The sequence below is a fragment of the Chrysochloris asiatica genome, unplaced genomic scaffold (genome assembly GCF_000296735.1).
Source record: "Chrysochloris asiatica unplaced genomic scaffold, ChrAsi1.0 scaffold00026, whole genome shotgun sequence".
Lineage (NCBI taxonomy): Eukaryota > Metazoa > Chordata > Mammalia > Afrosoricida > Chrysochloridae > Chrysochloris > Chrysochloris asiatica.
The window spans coordinates 8,077,443-8,095,216 of record NW_006408544.1 but is presented as its reverse complement, the minus strand read 5'-3'; the positions used below and the strand labels follow the sequence as shown (position 1 = coordinate 8,095,216).

Below are 17,774 nucleotides of genomic sequence, written 5' to 3'. Positions count from 1 at the left end.
GATCACTTCAGTCTGAAGTTATTCTATGAACTGCTTTTGTACTTTATACCTCTCATAAGATGCCTAGGATATGTTACTTTTTAGTAAAGCCATTTACATGTAGCTTTTTCTCCCTGTGTAGTTAGGAAGCCCTACATAAGCAAGGTTTCTGTCTGTCTGTGTTGCCCCCAATACTTTGTAACCCAAAAGGTGTAGAAAAAATGTTTGCTGAATAATGAATGATTGTTTGAGAGTATTCCCTACCTTTTAGTATTTGCATAATAAAGACCAACTATGCCCTCCCCATTCTTTGATGCTAAGCTGAGGTAGGACTTCAGATCCAGCAGAGTCATTGTAGAAACAGAATTTTAAGAGCTGCCTGTAAGAAGCAGTTAAAAAGTTAGTTTAAAAGTTGCCATTTATTTGTAGTGTTTCCCCTGTGCCAGTATAATTACATAATTTTTTGTTAGTTCTCACAATAATCCTGTAAATTTATTACTGCCATTTTTCTGTTGTTATTTAGAGTTTTGGTAATTTGTTCAAGGTAGCATGCCAGTAAAGGATTAGAAGCTGGGATTCATATCCAGGTCTACCAGAACTCCAAATTCTGGGACCTGAATGTTTCCTGTCTTGGTCCCTAAAAAGGGTCCACAATTGACTAAGGAAGTAAGTGTGTAGGGAAGGAAGAGAAAAGATAATGGGTGGGGGGAGAGATTGTTGTTTTTATTGTTGCTGTTGTTAAGTGCTAGTCGAGTCAGTTCCAACTCGGTGATCCTGTATAGGGTTTCTGAGGAGTGGCTGGTGAGTTTGAACCGTCTACTTTGTGATTCAAACAACCTTCCAATCCAGTGCTTGTCCTACAGCACCAAACCAGAACTCCATAGATTGTTATACACAAGACTTATATTGAACAGAATAATTAGCAAGATCTAAGAATCAGATTCTTTGACAGGAATTTGTTATTAAGAGTCACAGTTTAATCATGTGGAAGTATTAAATCTTTGTTTGCAATCATATACCAGTAAGAAAAGCTTTATGTTGAAATTTTCCTCCCTTTATATATTATTCTGAGAAATAAAAACTGTCACCATTTCTTAGCACAGATTGAAAAGATTACCCACACGTCACAAACACCTTCTCTTTTTTGTACAGATTTGGCAACAATATTTTGCAGCAAAAGATACAGTCTTCGCAGTTATTCCTGTAAGTAGTTTGGAGGGGAAAATGAAAGTGTTGTAATAGGAAGGTCAAAGCTGTAACCTTAGCAGGCAGTTGCCTTTACTTTTTTTATGTTTATTGCCGCTTGAGAACTTGTATATTACAGCTCTGAGGGTTTTTATTATACCCTGAGCACCAAAGATTGGAAGCTCCATATGGTATATTTATGGCTCTTGTTTTCCCTCTTTCTGGAATTAGACATTTAGAAATGTCTCTTTGAGTCAAGTCTTTGACAAGGAAGTATGGTGTAAGTTCATATTGTCAAGCAATTTCCGAATGTCTTTTATTTATTTTGGTATTTTCCAAAAGACAGAGCCTCTAGCTTAGCTTTCTTCCCTTCTAGTCTGTAAGTGACCAACTCCTAAGCTGACTTGGAGCCTCCTCCTAGTCTTTTTCTAGCATTTCCCTGGAGCAAGTAGCATTTTTTTGGTTTTTCCCTTCCTAAAATTACTGTCTTAGAAACTGTCACTGGCCACTGCTTCACCATTGAGGTCTGTGACTAGGAAAGGATGCTGTTGGCTTTCTCTGGTTTGGTGTCCCTCTGCTGACCTCCACCATAACAAAGCACTTCAAGTACTGGATTATCAGCTAAGTCTTCTTCCCTGAATAAGTAGCTTATGTTATGTTTATACCAAGTACATAAATATGTACTGGGCTTACATGTGTAAGTATAAGATTAAGAAGAAAACTTCATAGGTGGAAGAATAAAGCCAGGACCTTTTGTTGTTGTGAGGTTATTGCTCTCTCCTTCTCCCTCCTACACATGTATATACATTTGCTCTTCATGAATTCATCAGTCAAAAAGGGTTAACTCTTTTCATGATGTTTTACATCTCTGATACTGACTCATTGTTTAAACAGACCTTCTCAGGCTTGGCTCAATGGCCTGATATCACTGAAACTTGTCAGAATCCCCTGGATACTTTGAATTGGAGCATCCACTCTTCACACATAATTCTGATATTCAACAGTAAAGTGTATATCTGGGCTTTCCTCTTTCTCTCATAAGCGTAATTTGTAAATGATGGAACTTTAAAGATTGTTTTAGTTTTAGAGTTCAGTTTTGATTAATTTACATGTGACTGTAACCTTTTTAGGTTGTGAGTTAATTTTATTCTTTTCCAACCTACAGGAAGAAAAGTTTGATTTGATCTGGAACCGGGCTCAGTCCTGTCCAACAGTAAGGACCCAGTGATGCTAACCAAGAATGTATCTCAAGCTAATCCCATTATGCTCTGTGCTGTTTTACATGTTATAGTGCTCTGTTATTTGACACAGATGCTCACATGTTGATTATACTGATCAGTGAGATTTTCAGCTTTATGGAATCATACTGATTTGACCCAGTACTCTTGTTATTATTTTATCTCTGTGCCACATCTCAGCCCTTACAAATCTGGTTCTACGTCTATTAGTATAGGTTCATGTTGGTTGGAAGGCACTTGTGGCCTTAATATTTTTATTTTCCTTAAATCCGTCCGCCCCCCGCCCAAAAAAAAAGAAACCCTACTGCCATCAAGTTTATTTCAACTTGTAGCAACCCTATTAAACCGAAGAACTGCTCCTTAGAGTTTAAATCTTTATAGAAGCAGAAGCAGACAGTCTCATCTTTCTCTCTTGGAATGGCTGGTGGGTTTAAACTGCTAATCTTCCAGTTAGCAGCATCATGCTTAAGTCACTGTACCAGCAGGACACCATCCTTCTTGAAGTTCCTGTTTATTGGCAGTTTTATTTGCAGTTGTCATGCCATCTGGTAATATGTGCCTAAAAGTAATTATGAGATTGTTGCTAGGTAATGAGCTACCACCAGGCCTAAATGAGAGGAAATAAGTGGCCCAGCTGACGAGGTATCAATATAATTTCTAGAGTTCTCAAAAAAAAAATTCCAACTATGACAGAAGAAAATAAAACCTAAATAAGTAGAGAAATGCACCATGTTCATGGATTGAAACACTCAATATTATTAGGATGTTAGTTGCCCTCCCAAGTTGGCCTATGGTGGTAGTGGTTATGTGCCGTGGAGTTGGTTCCGACTCATAGTGACCCTGTACATGGTTTCCGAGACTGTAAATCTTTATGGGAGCAAAAAGCCTCATCTTTCTCCCGCAAAACAGCTGGTAGTTTTGAATTGCTCACCTTGTGGTTCACAGCCCGAGTCATAACCACTACGCTACCAGAGCTCCTTAGTTGACCTATGTTGTTGTTGTTATGTGCTGTGGAGTCGGTTCCAACTCATAGCGACCCTGTACAGGGTTTCTGAAGCTGTAAATCTTTACGGGAGCAGAAAGCCTCATCTTTCTCCCACGGAATAAAATCAAAATCCCAACAGAATTTTTTTTGTTGTTATTTTGAAATTAGCATACTGTTAATAGAAATTTACCTGGACATCCAAAGGACCCAAAATAACTAAAACTATTTTGAAAAAGAACACACCTAGAAAACTTAACATTCTCTGATTTTAAGATTTATTATAAAGCCACAGTAATGAAGACAGTGTGGTATTAGCATAAATATAGACACAGTATCCACATAACCGTATATACTTCAGATAAAGATCAATATATATGAGTCTGTAGTAATTTTCTGATAAAGATGCCAAGGTAATTCATTGAGGAAAGGATAATTTTTTTCAACAGGTGGTGCTAAAACAATTGAATATCGATGGGAAAAAAAAAAAAAAATTAACCTCTACTCTTATCTCAGAGTCCCTGGGTGGTACAAGTGATTAATGCACTCTGCTACTAACTGAAAGTTTGGCATTTCGAGTCCACCCAGAAGCACCTCAGAAGATAGGCCTGGTGATCTCCCCCTGAAAAATCAGCCATTGAAAACTGTATAGATCATATTTTACTCTGAGACACACATGAGGCTGCCATGGGTCAAAATCAACTCTACAGCAACTGGTTTTTCACTCTTACCCTATACTGTAACATTGTGAAGTATGAGTATTCTGGAACACTTAATAGTGCTCATGAGGAATCTGTACATGGACCAAGAGGCAGTTGTTCAAACAGAACATAGTAATGCTGAATGGTTTAAAATTAAGCAAGGTGTGCGACAGGGTTGTATTCTTTCACCATATTTATTCAACCTGTATGCTGAGCAAATAATCCTAGAAGAAAAACGTGGCATCAGGATTGGAGGAAGACTCATTAACAACCTGCTATATGCAGATGATACAACCTTGCTTGCTGAAAGTGAAGAGGACTTAAAATACCTAATGATGAAGATTAAAGAGCACAGCCTTCACTATGGATTGCATCTCAATGTAAAGAAAACAAAAATACTGACCACTGGACCAATAAACAACATTCTTATCAATGGAGAAAAGATTGAAGTTGTCAAGGACTTCATTCTTCTTGGGTCAACCATCAACTCACATGGAAGTAGCAGGCAAGAGATCAAACAACATATTTCATTAGGCAAATCTGCACAAGACCTTTTTAAAGTGTTGAATAGCAAAGATGTCAGCTTGAGGACTAAGGTGCATCTGACCCAAGCCATGGTATTTTCAGTAACCTCATATGCATGCGGAAGCTGGACAGTGAATAAGGAAAACCACAGAAGAATTGATGCTTTTTAGTTATGGTGTTAGAGGAGACTGTTGAAAGTGCCATGGGCTGCCGAAAGAACCAACAGATCTGTGTTGGAAGAAGTACAGCCAGAGTGCTTTTTGGAGGCCAGGATGGCCAAACTTCATCTCTCATGCTTTGGACATATTGTCAGGAAGGACCAGCCACTGGAGAAGGATATCACGTTTGGTAAGGTGGAGGGTCAGAGAAAAAGAGGAAGACCCCCAGCAAGATGGATTGGCAAAGTGGCAGCATCAATGGGCTCAAGCATGGCAACATTTGTGAGGTTGGCCAAGGACTGGGCAATGTTTCGGTCTGTTGTATATAGGGTCGCTGTGAGTCAGTGCCAACTCAATGGCACATAACAACAACAACAACATACTGTATACAGGCAGTCCCAGCTTACAACAGATTTTTGTTTTGTTTTGAATATCTCATTTCTCTCTTGTCCCCCACTATTACTGCCTTTTGTTACCAGTATCTTTATAAATCCAATCTTTATTTGTTTTGAGGGGTGACATTATATGTAAACTTACAGATATGTTTTAATACATAAACATAAAAAGTCCACAAATCACAAAATTTTACTCTGACATGAAGAAGAGTTGGCATTTTGTAAGTTACAGTAAGAACGTCACTTATGGATTATCACTAGGAATAGGGATGGTGTTTCTAGTCAGAAAATTGAAGAATTGTCTGGTCCTTTTCTTTTTTACTTCATATATTTCATTGTAACATCTCACTGCTTCCTGAATCTGCTTTTTAATCTTAGCAAAATAATCAGTGTAGGGTTCAGTTAAGAAAAATCTTCAGTGAATCCTTTCTCTGTAAAATTTTTTTGACAACTTCTCTTCTTCCTCTTTCTCAATATTTCTTCAGCATTTCTTCCCTCTTCTATGTAGCATTATTTTGAATAGCAAATCATAAAATTGAACATCTGAGAATGATAACATCAGCAAATTATGCAATGCAACATTGTATGTAGAACATATTGTTAGCAATAAGATATACCAGAAAAATAGACTGTCAAAAAGGCATTGCATTATAACTTGAATATGTCATAAAGTCAAGGACTACCTTGACAAAAATTAACTCAAAATGGATCAGAGACCTAAATGTAACTTCTAGAAGAATCAAAAGAGGAAACTTTTGTGTTCTTTGGTTTTCCAAAGGCTTCTTAAATATATCACAAACAGCAAAGATTGCTGCTTTTCAAAAACCATTGACTAGAAGAAAATATTTGCAAGACATATATAAAAGAATTATAGCTAGTATACATAGAGAACTTGTATACTTCAATAATGAGACAGATTACCCAGTTTAAAAATGGACAAAAGATTTGAACAGATATTTCACCAAAGAAGTAGGATAACAGATAAGCACATGAAAAGATATTCAACATCATTAATCATAAGGGAAAGGTAATTAATGGCACTGTGGGTTAATGCACCAGACTGCAAAGTCGTTTGAACCACAAGGTCGGCAGTTCAAGCTTACCAGCTGCTCCTTGGAAACCCTACACAGGGTCACTATGGGTCGTAATCAGCTCAACAGCACTTAACAGCAACAACAAGAAGATACCCCTGTTGTTGTTAGGAGCCACTGAGTATCTCAACTTAAAGCAACCCCATGTGTAGTCTTTATGGGAGCAGATCACCAAGTCTTTTTCCTTCAGAGGTTCAGGGTTTATTCAGACTACCCATCTTTTGGTTAAAAGCTGAGTGCTTAACCTGTGTGCTAGGTGCCTTAAGATATTCCTACCCTGCCACTAGCCACTAGGAAGCACAGTAATTAAGCACTTGACTGGTAACCAAGTTGTTGTTAAGTACTGTGAAGTGAGTTTTAACTTACAATGACCCTGTGTAGGGTTTCCAAGGAGGGGGTGGTGGGTTTGAACTGCCAACTTTGCAGTTAGCAGTCCAGCACTTATCCTACAGTGACACATCAGGACTCCCATTTTGCCTTTAGAATCCTTCACTATTGCATGTCAAGGCTTGATTTTTTTTCTGTTCTTTTAGCTTGACAAATGCTGAGCGTATTCTTCCCTTTTGGTTTTCTAATTTCAGGTCTTTGCACATTTCATTATAATACTTTGTCTTCCTCAGCTGCCATTTAAAATTTTCTGTTTACCTCTTTTACTTCCTCATTTCTTCCCTTGCTTTAATTTCTCTGTGCTCAAGAGCAAATTTCAGAGTCTCTTGTGACATCCATTTTGATGTTTTCTTTCGTTCCTGTGTTTTTAAAGATCTTTTGCTTTCTTCTTGTATAATGTTCTTGATGTCATCCCACAACTCTTGTGGTTTTGGGATATTAGTGTCTAATATATCAAATCTTTTCTTGAGTTGGTCTCTAAATTCAGGTGGAATGTACTCAAGGTCATATTTTGCCTCTTGTGTACTTGATTTCATTTTCTTCAACTTCAGGTTGAACTTGTATAAGAGCAGTTGATGTTATGTTGTACAGTCAGACCCTGGCCTTGTTTTGGCTGATGTTACTGAGCTACTCCACAGATATGCAACCTCTTGAAATGGTTGAGCTTCAACCAATTCTTTTTGGTACAGTGACTATGTATTCCTTCTATCCTCTTGGTGCTTCCTGCATCTTTCAATATTTTGCCCATTGTTACGTGCCATCGAGTTGGTTCCAACTCTGTAGTTAGTTTGATTTTTGTGTATTCTATCTGGTGAAATCTGTGAAGTCCACATGTATAGTTGCTGTTTACGTTGTTGAAAATAGGTATTTGCAATGAATAACTCATTTATCTTGTAAAATTCTATCATGTGCTTTTCAGTATCATTTCTATCACTAAGGCCATGTTTTCCAACCTATCAATCCTTCTTTGTTTCCGACTTTCACATTCTAATCACCAGTAATTATCAATGCATTTTGATTGATGTATGTTGCATCAATTTCAGACTGAAGAAATTAATATAATTCTTCAGTTTCATCATCACTGGCTTTAGTGATTGATTCCACAAATTAATAAAAGTAGTAATTAACTGGTCTTTCTTGTAAGTGTACGGATATTATCCTATCCCATAACAGCATTGTACTTTAAAATAGATCTTGAAATACTCTTTGAAAATTCCTCACTGGAATTTATTTGAATTCAAACAACTGTCCAATTCAAAATGGCCAATACCAGTCCATTTCAGCTCACTAATGACTAGGATATTGATCTTTATGTATTCTATTTCATATTTGACAACTTGCAATTTTCTGAGATTCATACTTCATACATTCCACCTTGCAATTATTATTGTTTGCCCTTGTGTCTTTTCAATTTGAGTTGTGCCCCATCAGCAAATAAAGACCCTGAAAGTTTTGCTCCTTTCACATCATTGTGATCAACTCTACTTTGAGGAAGCAGCTTTTGCCCAGTCATTTTTTTAGTGCCTTCCAACCGGAGGACCCCATCTTCTGACACTACATAAGATTTTCAGTGACTGCCGATTCAAAATTGGTCTCTCTCTTCCTCGTTTGTCTTAGTCTGGAAGCTTCTCTAAAACCTGCCCATCATAGGTGACCCTGCTAATATTTAAAGTATCGGTGGTGTGGCTTCTAGCATCATAGCAACATGTAAGCCACCACCATACCACAAACTGACAGTTAAATTAGTTTTTGTTTTTTGTTTTTTTTTTAATAGTCAAATAGTATTTCTTCTTTGTAGATATCCACATATAGATTAAATTATAGAAATATGAATTGAATAGTAATCACCAGAGGGAACTTCAGTTGTATCTCTAATGCTTTCTTGGGTGTTTATTAGATTATTACTTAGGAGTTTCATAACTTAAGAAAATTTTTTTATACCAAACATTAAAGAAATGGAGGGAATGTTACTAGTGATTGGGCACAGAACAAAAGACTCATATATTCATCTGTTTCATATGTATCTCTTTCCCACAGTTTCTGTGTGCACTGCCTAGGAGGGAAGGTTATGAGTTCTTTGTAGGACAATGGACAGATACTGAACTCCACTTCACTGCGCTTATAAATATTCAGGTAGGTAGCTGGGTCCTTCCCCTGGAGGAAGTTCTTGATGAGGTTTTGGGATACAGTATATCTACCAATTCCAGCAGGATTTGCTGTGACACTAATTAAATTGTCGTATTCTGTGTATTAGGCTAGTTTTTTATGTTTCTAGTTTCCTGCTCAATACTAAGGAATTGGAAAAGACCGAAAGTCACCTTGTTACTTCTGGCTCACTCTTTTCTCTTCCCATACTTCTGTAGAACTTAATGTATGTGCCTCACTTAACAAGCACAGAAAAGTTGTGATTATCATTTTTAAGCCAAGGTATAAACCCCTTAAGGAAAGCTCCATGTCATACGTGTATGTTTATTAACCGAGTCAGTACCTTCTAAGGTGTTAAATACATAGTTTCCATTCAGTAGCTGTTGTGTTTGTTTGCTGCCTTCTTTCTTTTTGTTTTCATTTCAAATACTAGACTAAGGAGTTAGAGCCTTTCACCAAAAATATAATAAAATGTTTAGACATTAGATCCAAAGTATTCAAACCTTTAAAAAAAATTTTGTCATTTAAAATCAGATCCTTATTAGAATTGACATACTACATTATAGTTGTTAACGTGCTGTCGAGTCTGTTCTGGCTTATAGTGACTGACTATAGGGTTTCCAATAGCAGCTAGTAGATTTGAACTGCCAACCTTCTGGTTAGCAGTCCAATACTAATCCTGCAGCACCACACCATAATACCACATTTTATATTTGGGGTCAAATATGACAAAAGCAAGCATGCATAATGGTGTTGAAGCTGAGGAAAAAAAGTTATAAAATAGACTGAGGGGACATCTTTTCACTTTATTATTTTGTCATTTCTTCAACAAATCACTTAATCAGCACTTGCTATAGTAATAGCCAACATTTGATGTACTTCTTATATTATATACCAGATACTTTATTTACATTATGTCCTTTAATCCTAACAGATATCCTCTGAGATAGTTACTATTATTATTTCTATTTACAGAGAAGGAAGGGGGCTTAGAGAAGTTATTTGGTTCATGCTGCTAATAAGTGTTAGAACTGGGTTTGAGGCCAGGTTATCTGATTCCGAACTTTGTTGGCTTAATAATTATGCCATTGTTTTAGGAACTCCGCTAAGGACTGGAGAGTCCCATCCTCATGGAGCTCTTAGAAAAGTCCAGGAGAAAAATCCAGAAATAATGATAATCAAAATGATCAGTTTAATTTTAGAAGTATGCTATTGATAACGAAAGGAATTTTTACTGAGATTTTAGATGAAGCCCAGGGATCTTGTTTTGAATGTGTAGTTGGTTCTTCCTACACTGTTTTAGTTTTGAACCCAAGCATCTAACACAAAACTGTGTTCCTAGTCTAGACTTGACATCTATTAACCTGTCCATGCTTCATGAAATTATTATGTCCCAATTCTTCTCCACCTTCCCTCTCCCCAGATTATATTTTAAAACTGCACATTACAAATCAGGTGCATGTGTAAAATGTCCAGCTGTTTGTTATAGCTTAGAAGAGCTCAGTCTTAAGAGCCAGCCAAAGGGAGTAGATTTTAGCTGTGAAATGCACTAGTGCATAAAAGTGGCAATTACACAGGTAATTTCTACAGTGCTTTCTTTAGAATGTGATTTGGTAGCTGCTTGTGCCATTTTGTTTTAAAATGTATGGCCATGATGAAGGATTCACTACCTACTGTAAACATTTTCTGGGAAGAAAGCCAAACCTTTTCTAATTGAAGACACAAATAACACCTTACAAACTGTCAGTTTCACCAGGCTTGACAGGCATGACCTTCCTTCCACACACCAGTCCTCTGACTCACTAGCCACCCAATGGGCTGTTAAGAGCCAGAATTTCCTCAGGACTCTCTTTTGCTGTGAAATTGCAGTTTGTTGTGGTACTCCTTATTGGGTCTTGATATGTGTTCCTCCTTGCAGACCCGAGGGGAAGCTGCAGCCAGCCAGTTGATTTTATACCACTATCCTGAACTTAAAGAAGAAAAGGGAATAGTGCTGATGACAGCAGAAATGGACTCCACATTTCTGGTAAGAATCAACTTTTATCTTTTTGGATTGACCTTGTGCCACTGACTCAACGGCACTTCATAACAACAACAACAACAACAACCGAAGGTATTATTTTTCTACCAAACCTTATGGAAGTTAAAATTCCAAAGACATACATGTACCTTGTTTTTTAACTTATTTTAAAGTTGACAGTAATTTTGTCTTGCTTAAGTTCTTCCAAATTTATGGTAGTGCAATAATCTTCAGTTTCTTTTTCACAATTCTAAAATCTAAAAATCCCTGGAAACCCAGGTTTTTTTCAGAACTCATTTGGCTACAAAACCAAATCTTACTTGAACTCATTTGGAACTAAACCTTCACTTAAACTCATGTGAAACCATGTATGGTCTTTATTGATTCGATTTAATATGGAATATTTGTACATTTTATCATTGTTAAGTGCTGTCAAATCGCTTCTAACTCATGAACAATAGTCATGTTCGAACATCATGTACAGTAGAACGAATCACTGCCCTGTTCTGTACCACCATCACAATCATTCCTGTGTTCCCACCTTCGTGCCAGTCCATCTTGTTGAAGGTCTTCCTCTTTTTTGTTGGTCCTCTACTTTATCAAGCAAGATGTCCTTCTCCAAGGATGGGTCCCAACTGATAACATGGTCAAAGTACATGAGACGAAGTCACACAGTCCTCATTTCTAAGAAGCATTCTGTCTGTACTTCTTCCAAGACTGTTTATTCACTTTCCATAGTATACTCAATAGTCCTTGCCAATGCCATAATTTAAAGATATCAATTCTTCTTCAGTCATTCTTGTTCATAGTACAGCTTTGGCCTGCATAGGAAGCCATTGGAAATACCATGGCTTGGGTTAGATGTGCCTTAGTCCTCACAGTGACATCTTTGCTTTGTAGCATTTTAAAGAGTTTTTTTGCAGCAGATTTTCTCTATACAGTATGTCACTTGGTTTCTTGACTGCTGCTTCCATGGGTATTGATAGTAGATCCAAGTAAAATGAAATCCTGATTCTTCACAATATTTTCTCCATTTATCAAGATGTTGCTTATGGATCTAGTTGTAAGAATTTTTGTTTTCTTTATGTTGAGGCATAATTAATACTAAGGGTGGTAATCTTTGATTTCCATCAATTAGTGCTTCAAGTCATCTTCAGTTTCAGCAAGCAAACTGTCATCTGCATATCTCAGGTTGTTAATGAGTCTTCCTCTAATCTTGATGCAGAGCTCTTCTTCATTATAGTCCAGCTTCGTGAATTATTTGCTCAGCATACAGATTGAAATAGTGTGGTGAAAGCATACAGTCGTGACACATGTTGTTGTTAGGTGCCATTGAGTCGATACCGATTCATAGTGACCTTATGCACAGTAGAACGAAACACTGCCCAATCCTGGGCCAACCTCACTATTGTTGCCATGCTTGAGTCCACTGATGCTGCCACTTTGCCAGTCCATCTCTCAGGGGCTCTTCCTCTTTTTTTCTAACCCTCCACCGTACTAAACAAGATATCCTTCTCCAGCGACTGGTCACTCCTGATAGTATGTCCAAAGTATGAGAGACAAAGTTTGGCCATCCTGGCTTCCAAGGAGCACTCTGGCTGAACTTCTTCCAACACAGATCTGTTGCTTCTTTTGGCAGCCCATGGCACTGTCAATAGTCTCCTCCAACACCATAACTCAAAGGCATCAATTCTTCTACGGTCTTCCTTATTCACTATCCAGCTTTCACATGCATATGAGGTTATTGAAAATACCATGGCTTGGGTCAAGCGCACCTTAGTCTTCAGGCTGACATCTTTGCTCTTCAACAGTTTCAAAAGGTCTTGTGCAGGAGATTTGCATAATGCAATAAATACGTCATTTGATTTCTTGACTGCTGTTTCTATGAGTGTTGATAGTTGATCCAAGAAGAATGAAGTTCTTAACAACTTCAATCTTTTCTCCATTGATAAGAATGTTGTTTATTGGTCCAGTGGTGAGGATTTTTGTTTTCTTTACATTGAGATGCAATCAATAGCGAAGGCTGTGCTCTTCGATCTTCATTAGTAAATGTTTTAAGTCCTCCTCACTTTCAACAAGCAAGGTTGTATCATCTGCATATCGCAGGTTGTTAATGAGTCTTCCTCCAATCCTGATGCCACGTTTTTTTTTCTTCATAGAACCCAGCTTCTCGTATTATTTGCTCAGCATATAGGTTAAATAAGTATGGTGAAAGAATACAACCTTGTCGCACACCTTTCTTAATTTTAAAACATTCACTGTTCGAACAACTGCCTCTTGGTCCATGTACAGATTACTCACAAGCATAATTAAGTGTTCTGGAATACTCATATGTCACAATGTTGTCCATAGCTTGTCATGAGCCACACAATCAGCCTTTGCGTAGTCAATAAAGCACAGGTAAACATCTTTCCGGTATTGTCTGCTTTCAGCCAAAATCCATCGGACATCAGCAATGATATCCCTTGTTCCACATCCTCCTCTGAATCCTGTTTGAATCTCTGGAAGTCCTCTGTCAATGTATGTTTGCAGCCGTTTCTGTATTACCTTTAGTAAAACTTTACTCGCATGGGATATCGAAGAGATTATCTGATGATTTCCACATTCTGTTGAGTCACCTATCTTTGGAATGGGCACAAATACGTATCTCTTCCAAACAGTCGGCCAGATAATTGTCTTCCAGATTTCTTGGCATAGATGAGTGAGTGCCTCCTGTGTTACCTCACTTTCTTAAAAGATTACAATTTTTATTAAGAAAACCTTTTTCTTTTTTTTAACTTTTTGCAATGTTAGTTAAATACAATATTTATCCTTTTGTGATTGACTAAGTTTACTCAGCATAATGCCCTCCAGGTTCATTCATGTTGTGAGGTGTTTTGCCGATTCATCATCATTCTTCAGCATTGTGTAGCATTACACTGTGTGTCTGTACCAAAGTTTGTTTAACCATTCTGCTGTTAATAGGTATTTAGGCTGTCTCCATCTTTGTGATGTAGCTCATGTAAATAGCATATTGAAGGATTTGTCTTATCCATTCTGCTTTCTCTGTGTCTTGACTGGTGCATGTAATCCTTTTACATTTAGTGTAATTAGCCATAGGTGTGAATTGATTGCTGTCATTTAGCTGTGTTTTTTGTTTTATTTACCTTTTTTTTTTTTTTTTTTTAAGCCAGAGTGAAGTTTTCTTTATTCGATTTTTCAAAATCAGACTCCCAACCCAGTAGACACAGCACCGTGTGGCTGGCTTGCAAAGAGTTTTATTCCCGTTTTACCTCCCCCAGGTAGCATGTAGTTCACAACTGTATGTTTTTCTGTACTGAGCTTATTTTGTGTGTGGATTTTCTCTTCATTTTCGTTTCTGTTGTGTAGGGTCACTATGAGTCAGAACCAACTCCACGGTACTTAACAACAACAACTATTTTTACTAAATCTTTCTGATTTTCCTATTTTTATTTTGATATGCAGGTGTATTGATTTTCTTTGACGTTGCCTTGTAATTATTAGTTCTTCCTTGTTTAAAACAGTCTTTTTTTTCTTGAAACCTACTTGAATTCCTTGCGATATGAAAGTTCTTGTGTCTGCACTATTCCCTCTTTTTGCTTTGTAGTTGATATAAATTGTTATCTCTGGTTCCTTATTTTCAGTCTTGTGGGGTTGCTTCGCTTTAAATACTTCTATATCTGGATTGAGCTCTGGGTAGTGATGCCATGTATAGTTATCTCAGGTTGTTTCTGCTATTGTCAGTTCTAAGCCCAAAAATATCCCTTAGCATTTTTTGTAAGTTGTTTGTTTTTTCTGATTCTTCTTCTGGCATACTAATATGGAGAGATTTATCTTCAGGCTCACTAATTTGGGCTTCCATTGCTTCAAATGTATTCCTTTGCCCTTTCAATGTATTGTCCATTTCTGAAATCTTAGTATTAATCATCTGAATTTCTAACTGCAGGTTTTGTATTTCAGATTTTGCATTTATTTTGTCTGTTTGTTCTAGTAGTGTTTTCCTGTATTTTTCTAAAGTATTTTTCTGTGTTCTCTTTGCTTTCCTCCATCTTTCTGTCAGTTCTTTGAAGGTACCTAAATATCATTCTTTTGAATTATTTTAAAATTAATTGCATTACCTTTTCTTCCTAAGAAATGTTTTCTGGCTCTGCGTCTTAGTCATTTGTTTGAGCCATTCTCTCTTGTTTCTTCATGTGAGCTAAAATTGTCTGTTGTCTACAGTGCATTGTGGGGTTGTTTTATTTATTTTTTATTGATTACTTTATATTCATATGTTCTTAGGCGCTCACCACCTGTCTGCTGTGGGTGTAGTTAGAGAATGGAAGCATGTGCAATGTTCGCCATTAGTGCACCTCGCTTTAGGGTAGGTTTGGCTGGTGTTAGTGACTTTATTGTTGGTCAAATGGTAGAGGAACTGGTATTACCTCTTGCCCCGTGGGTGGAACTACAGAGGGTATGGTTATGGCTGGGCTGTATGGACATGGTTGCTGTCTCTTGTTGGATGAGAAAGAGGAGAACTAACTCCCTCCAATCGTCAATCCCCAAGCCCCTGCTTCACACACACACCAGGAAGCAAAACGGAATAAACAAGCAACCAACAGTGAAAAGAGAAAACAATAAAATAGAAAAAATTATTTAAAATAGGCAGGGACCAGAAAAAAGAATATAATAACTAAAAAGAGAAAAGAGACAGGAATGTGGAGCTATAGAAGAGGATATAAAAGTAAGAAAGAAATGTACTCTTAGAAAAAGGGAGAAGGAAGATGAAAAGAGAAAGAGAGTAGTAAAGAAAGATCAAAAGGCAGGGGAGAAGAGGAGAAATGAGAGACAAAATAAAAGAGGAAAAACAGAAATAGGATAAAATTCAAGGGAATGGAAAAAAAAGGAGGATGAGAAAGATTAAATAAAAACAATGAAACAACAAAAGGAATAAAAACACAAAAGCAAAGAAACAGTGCAGCTGTTGAACCTAGAGGGGAGAAAGCTCTGGGGGACTCCTGCAAGCCAAGGAATTCACAAAGTGAGCATGAAAGGGATGTGACAGTGGAGTTCCTGACCCTAGATGGAGTTCCTATCGACCTCTTTGTTGTCTGTGTTCTGGACACTCAATTTGGAAGTAGTTCATGGAGGTCCTTGATGGAGCTGATCTGTTAGGACCACAGGGAACCTGAGGGCAGGGTGATTGATTAAATTCTGGTCTGGTGGTTCTATGGATTCTGTAGGTCCTAAGCCAAGCTCACCTGGATCCAGGCACCAAAGCAGCACAGCCAGCCCCTGCCTCACTGTCTTGGGTCCTAACCACATGGTTCTGAACTCCTGGAGAGCAGAGGCTGTTCTAGTAGTAGATGAGGGTAGAAGCTGGCCACACCACTAGTCACCAGAAGAGCTTGGAGAAAACCAAGGAATCACACCTTTCCAGTTGCCTGTGTGACTGCTCTTCCAGGCCACTTTCTGTTGCCAAAGCTGCTCCAAAGGTTTAAGATGGTGGCACCACATCTGGCCAACCGTTCAGCAGTCAGTCTCCCTCTCAAGCCATCCCTGCTCAGCTTCTCCTCCCAGCAAACATTCAATCCACTTCTGTAACCTTTCTTCTGAAGTTCAGCATTCCAGGATTTTCATATGTGTCTGTTTTATCTGATCTCTTACATCTTTGTTATAGAGGCTCCTTGAAGCCTCCACAGTCTTTTTTGAAGCCTTGTTTTATATCTGTGAGAGTGAGTCAAAAATTATCTGCACTCTGTAGAATTTATTTTAATCAACTTTTAGAATAGATAAATACATCTTTTTTTTTTTTTTTCCCAACATAATGTCCTTGCTTTTCAATATGCTTTGTCCTTCTGTCAACTAGCTTTTGTATTCCCTTATTAAAAAATGTTTTAGGCTGAGCCTTCAAGTTACGAATGCTCCATTGTCTTCACTTCTTCATCAGAGGCGAATCTTTGTCCTCGATGGGTTGCTTTCAGGGGACCAAACAGGTGAAAACTCAATGAAACAAGATCAAGACTACAGGGAGGATACTTTAACACCTCAAAACGAAGTTTTTGCAAAGTGTCACCAGTGTGGGCAGAGACATGGGGATGTGCATTGTCATGCAAGATCACAAGGTCCTTGGATAGCAGTCTTCTGCATTTAATCTGAAATTTAGGTTTCAGTTATTCAGTAGGCATCGCACTGTAACGAGCACTGTTGATTGTTCCAATACTGGTCCTTGAGAATCCCAGAAAACAGTAAGCATCAATTTTCCAACTAAAGATTGACTTTTGAAATTTTTCTTGGTTGATAATTGAGGATCTTTCCATTCTATACTCTGCGGTTTATTATCAGAAAACTGACCTGAGCAGTTGAACTGTTCTGCATTCGGTCCATAGCATTGTTCTAAATGATGATATTGAGCTTCTCCATTTTCTCTTTCCACAGATGTAGTTGATTTGATCCTGTGTATTCCATCTGGTGAGGTCTATGTATATAGTTGCCATTCATGTTGTTGGAAAAAAAGCTGTTTCCTGTCACCAAGGCCATATTTTCCACTACTGATCCTTCTTTATTTCCTGCTTCAGTATTCTGTTGTTGTTGTTGTCAGGTGCCATGGAGTCGGAACAGACTTATAGCGACCCCATGCACAGCAGAACGAAACAATGTCCGATCCTGGCCAACCTCACTACCGCTGCCACACTTGAGTCCATCAGTGATGCCACCTGGCCAATCCATCTCATTAAGGGTCTTCCTCTTTTTCTCTGACCCTCCACCCCACCCAGCATGACATCCTTCTCCAGCGACTGTTTCCTCCGGACAATATGTCTAAAGTATGAGAGACGAAGCTTAGCCATCTTGGCCTCCAAGGAGCACTCTGGCTTCACTTCTTCCAAAACAGATCTATTGGTTCTTTTGGCAGTCCTTAGCACTTTCAGTACTCCCCTCAAACATGATGACTCAAAGGCATCAACTCTTCTACAATCTTCCTTATTCAC

General features: G+C 37.9%; 1 protein-coding gene across 1 annotated transcript in view; it reads left to right on the top strand.

Moving 5' to 3' along the window:
• Positions 1 to 17,774, top strand: part of ATPAF1 (ATP synthase mitochondrial F1 complex assembly factor 1) — a 48,124-nt gene that overhangs the window by 14,138 nt on the left and 16,212 nt on the right. Inside the window, exons 5-8 of the mRNA XM_006839851.1 lie at positions 1,132 to 1,182; positions 2,330 to 2,377; positions 8,679 to 8,774; positions 10,705 to 10,812. Of these exons, the coding sequence (XP_006839914.1) occupies positions 1,132 to 1,182; positions 2,330 to 2,377; positions 8,679 to 8,774; positions 10,705 to 10,812 (303 nt within the window). The remainder of the gene's footprint in view (positions 1 to 1,131; positions 1,183 to 2,329; positions 2,378 to 8,678; positions 8,775 to 10,704; positions 10,813 to 17,774) is intronic.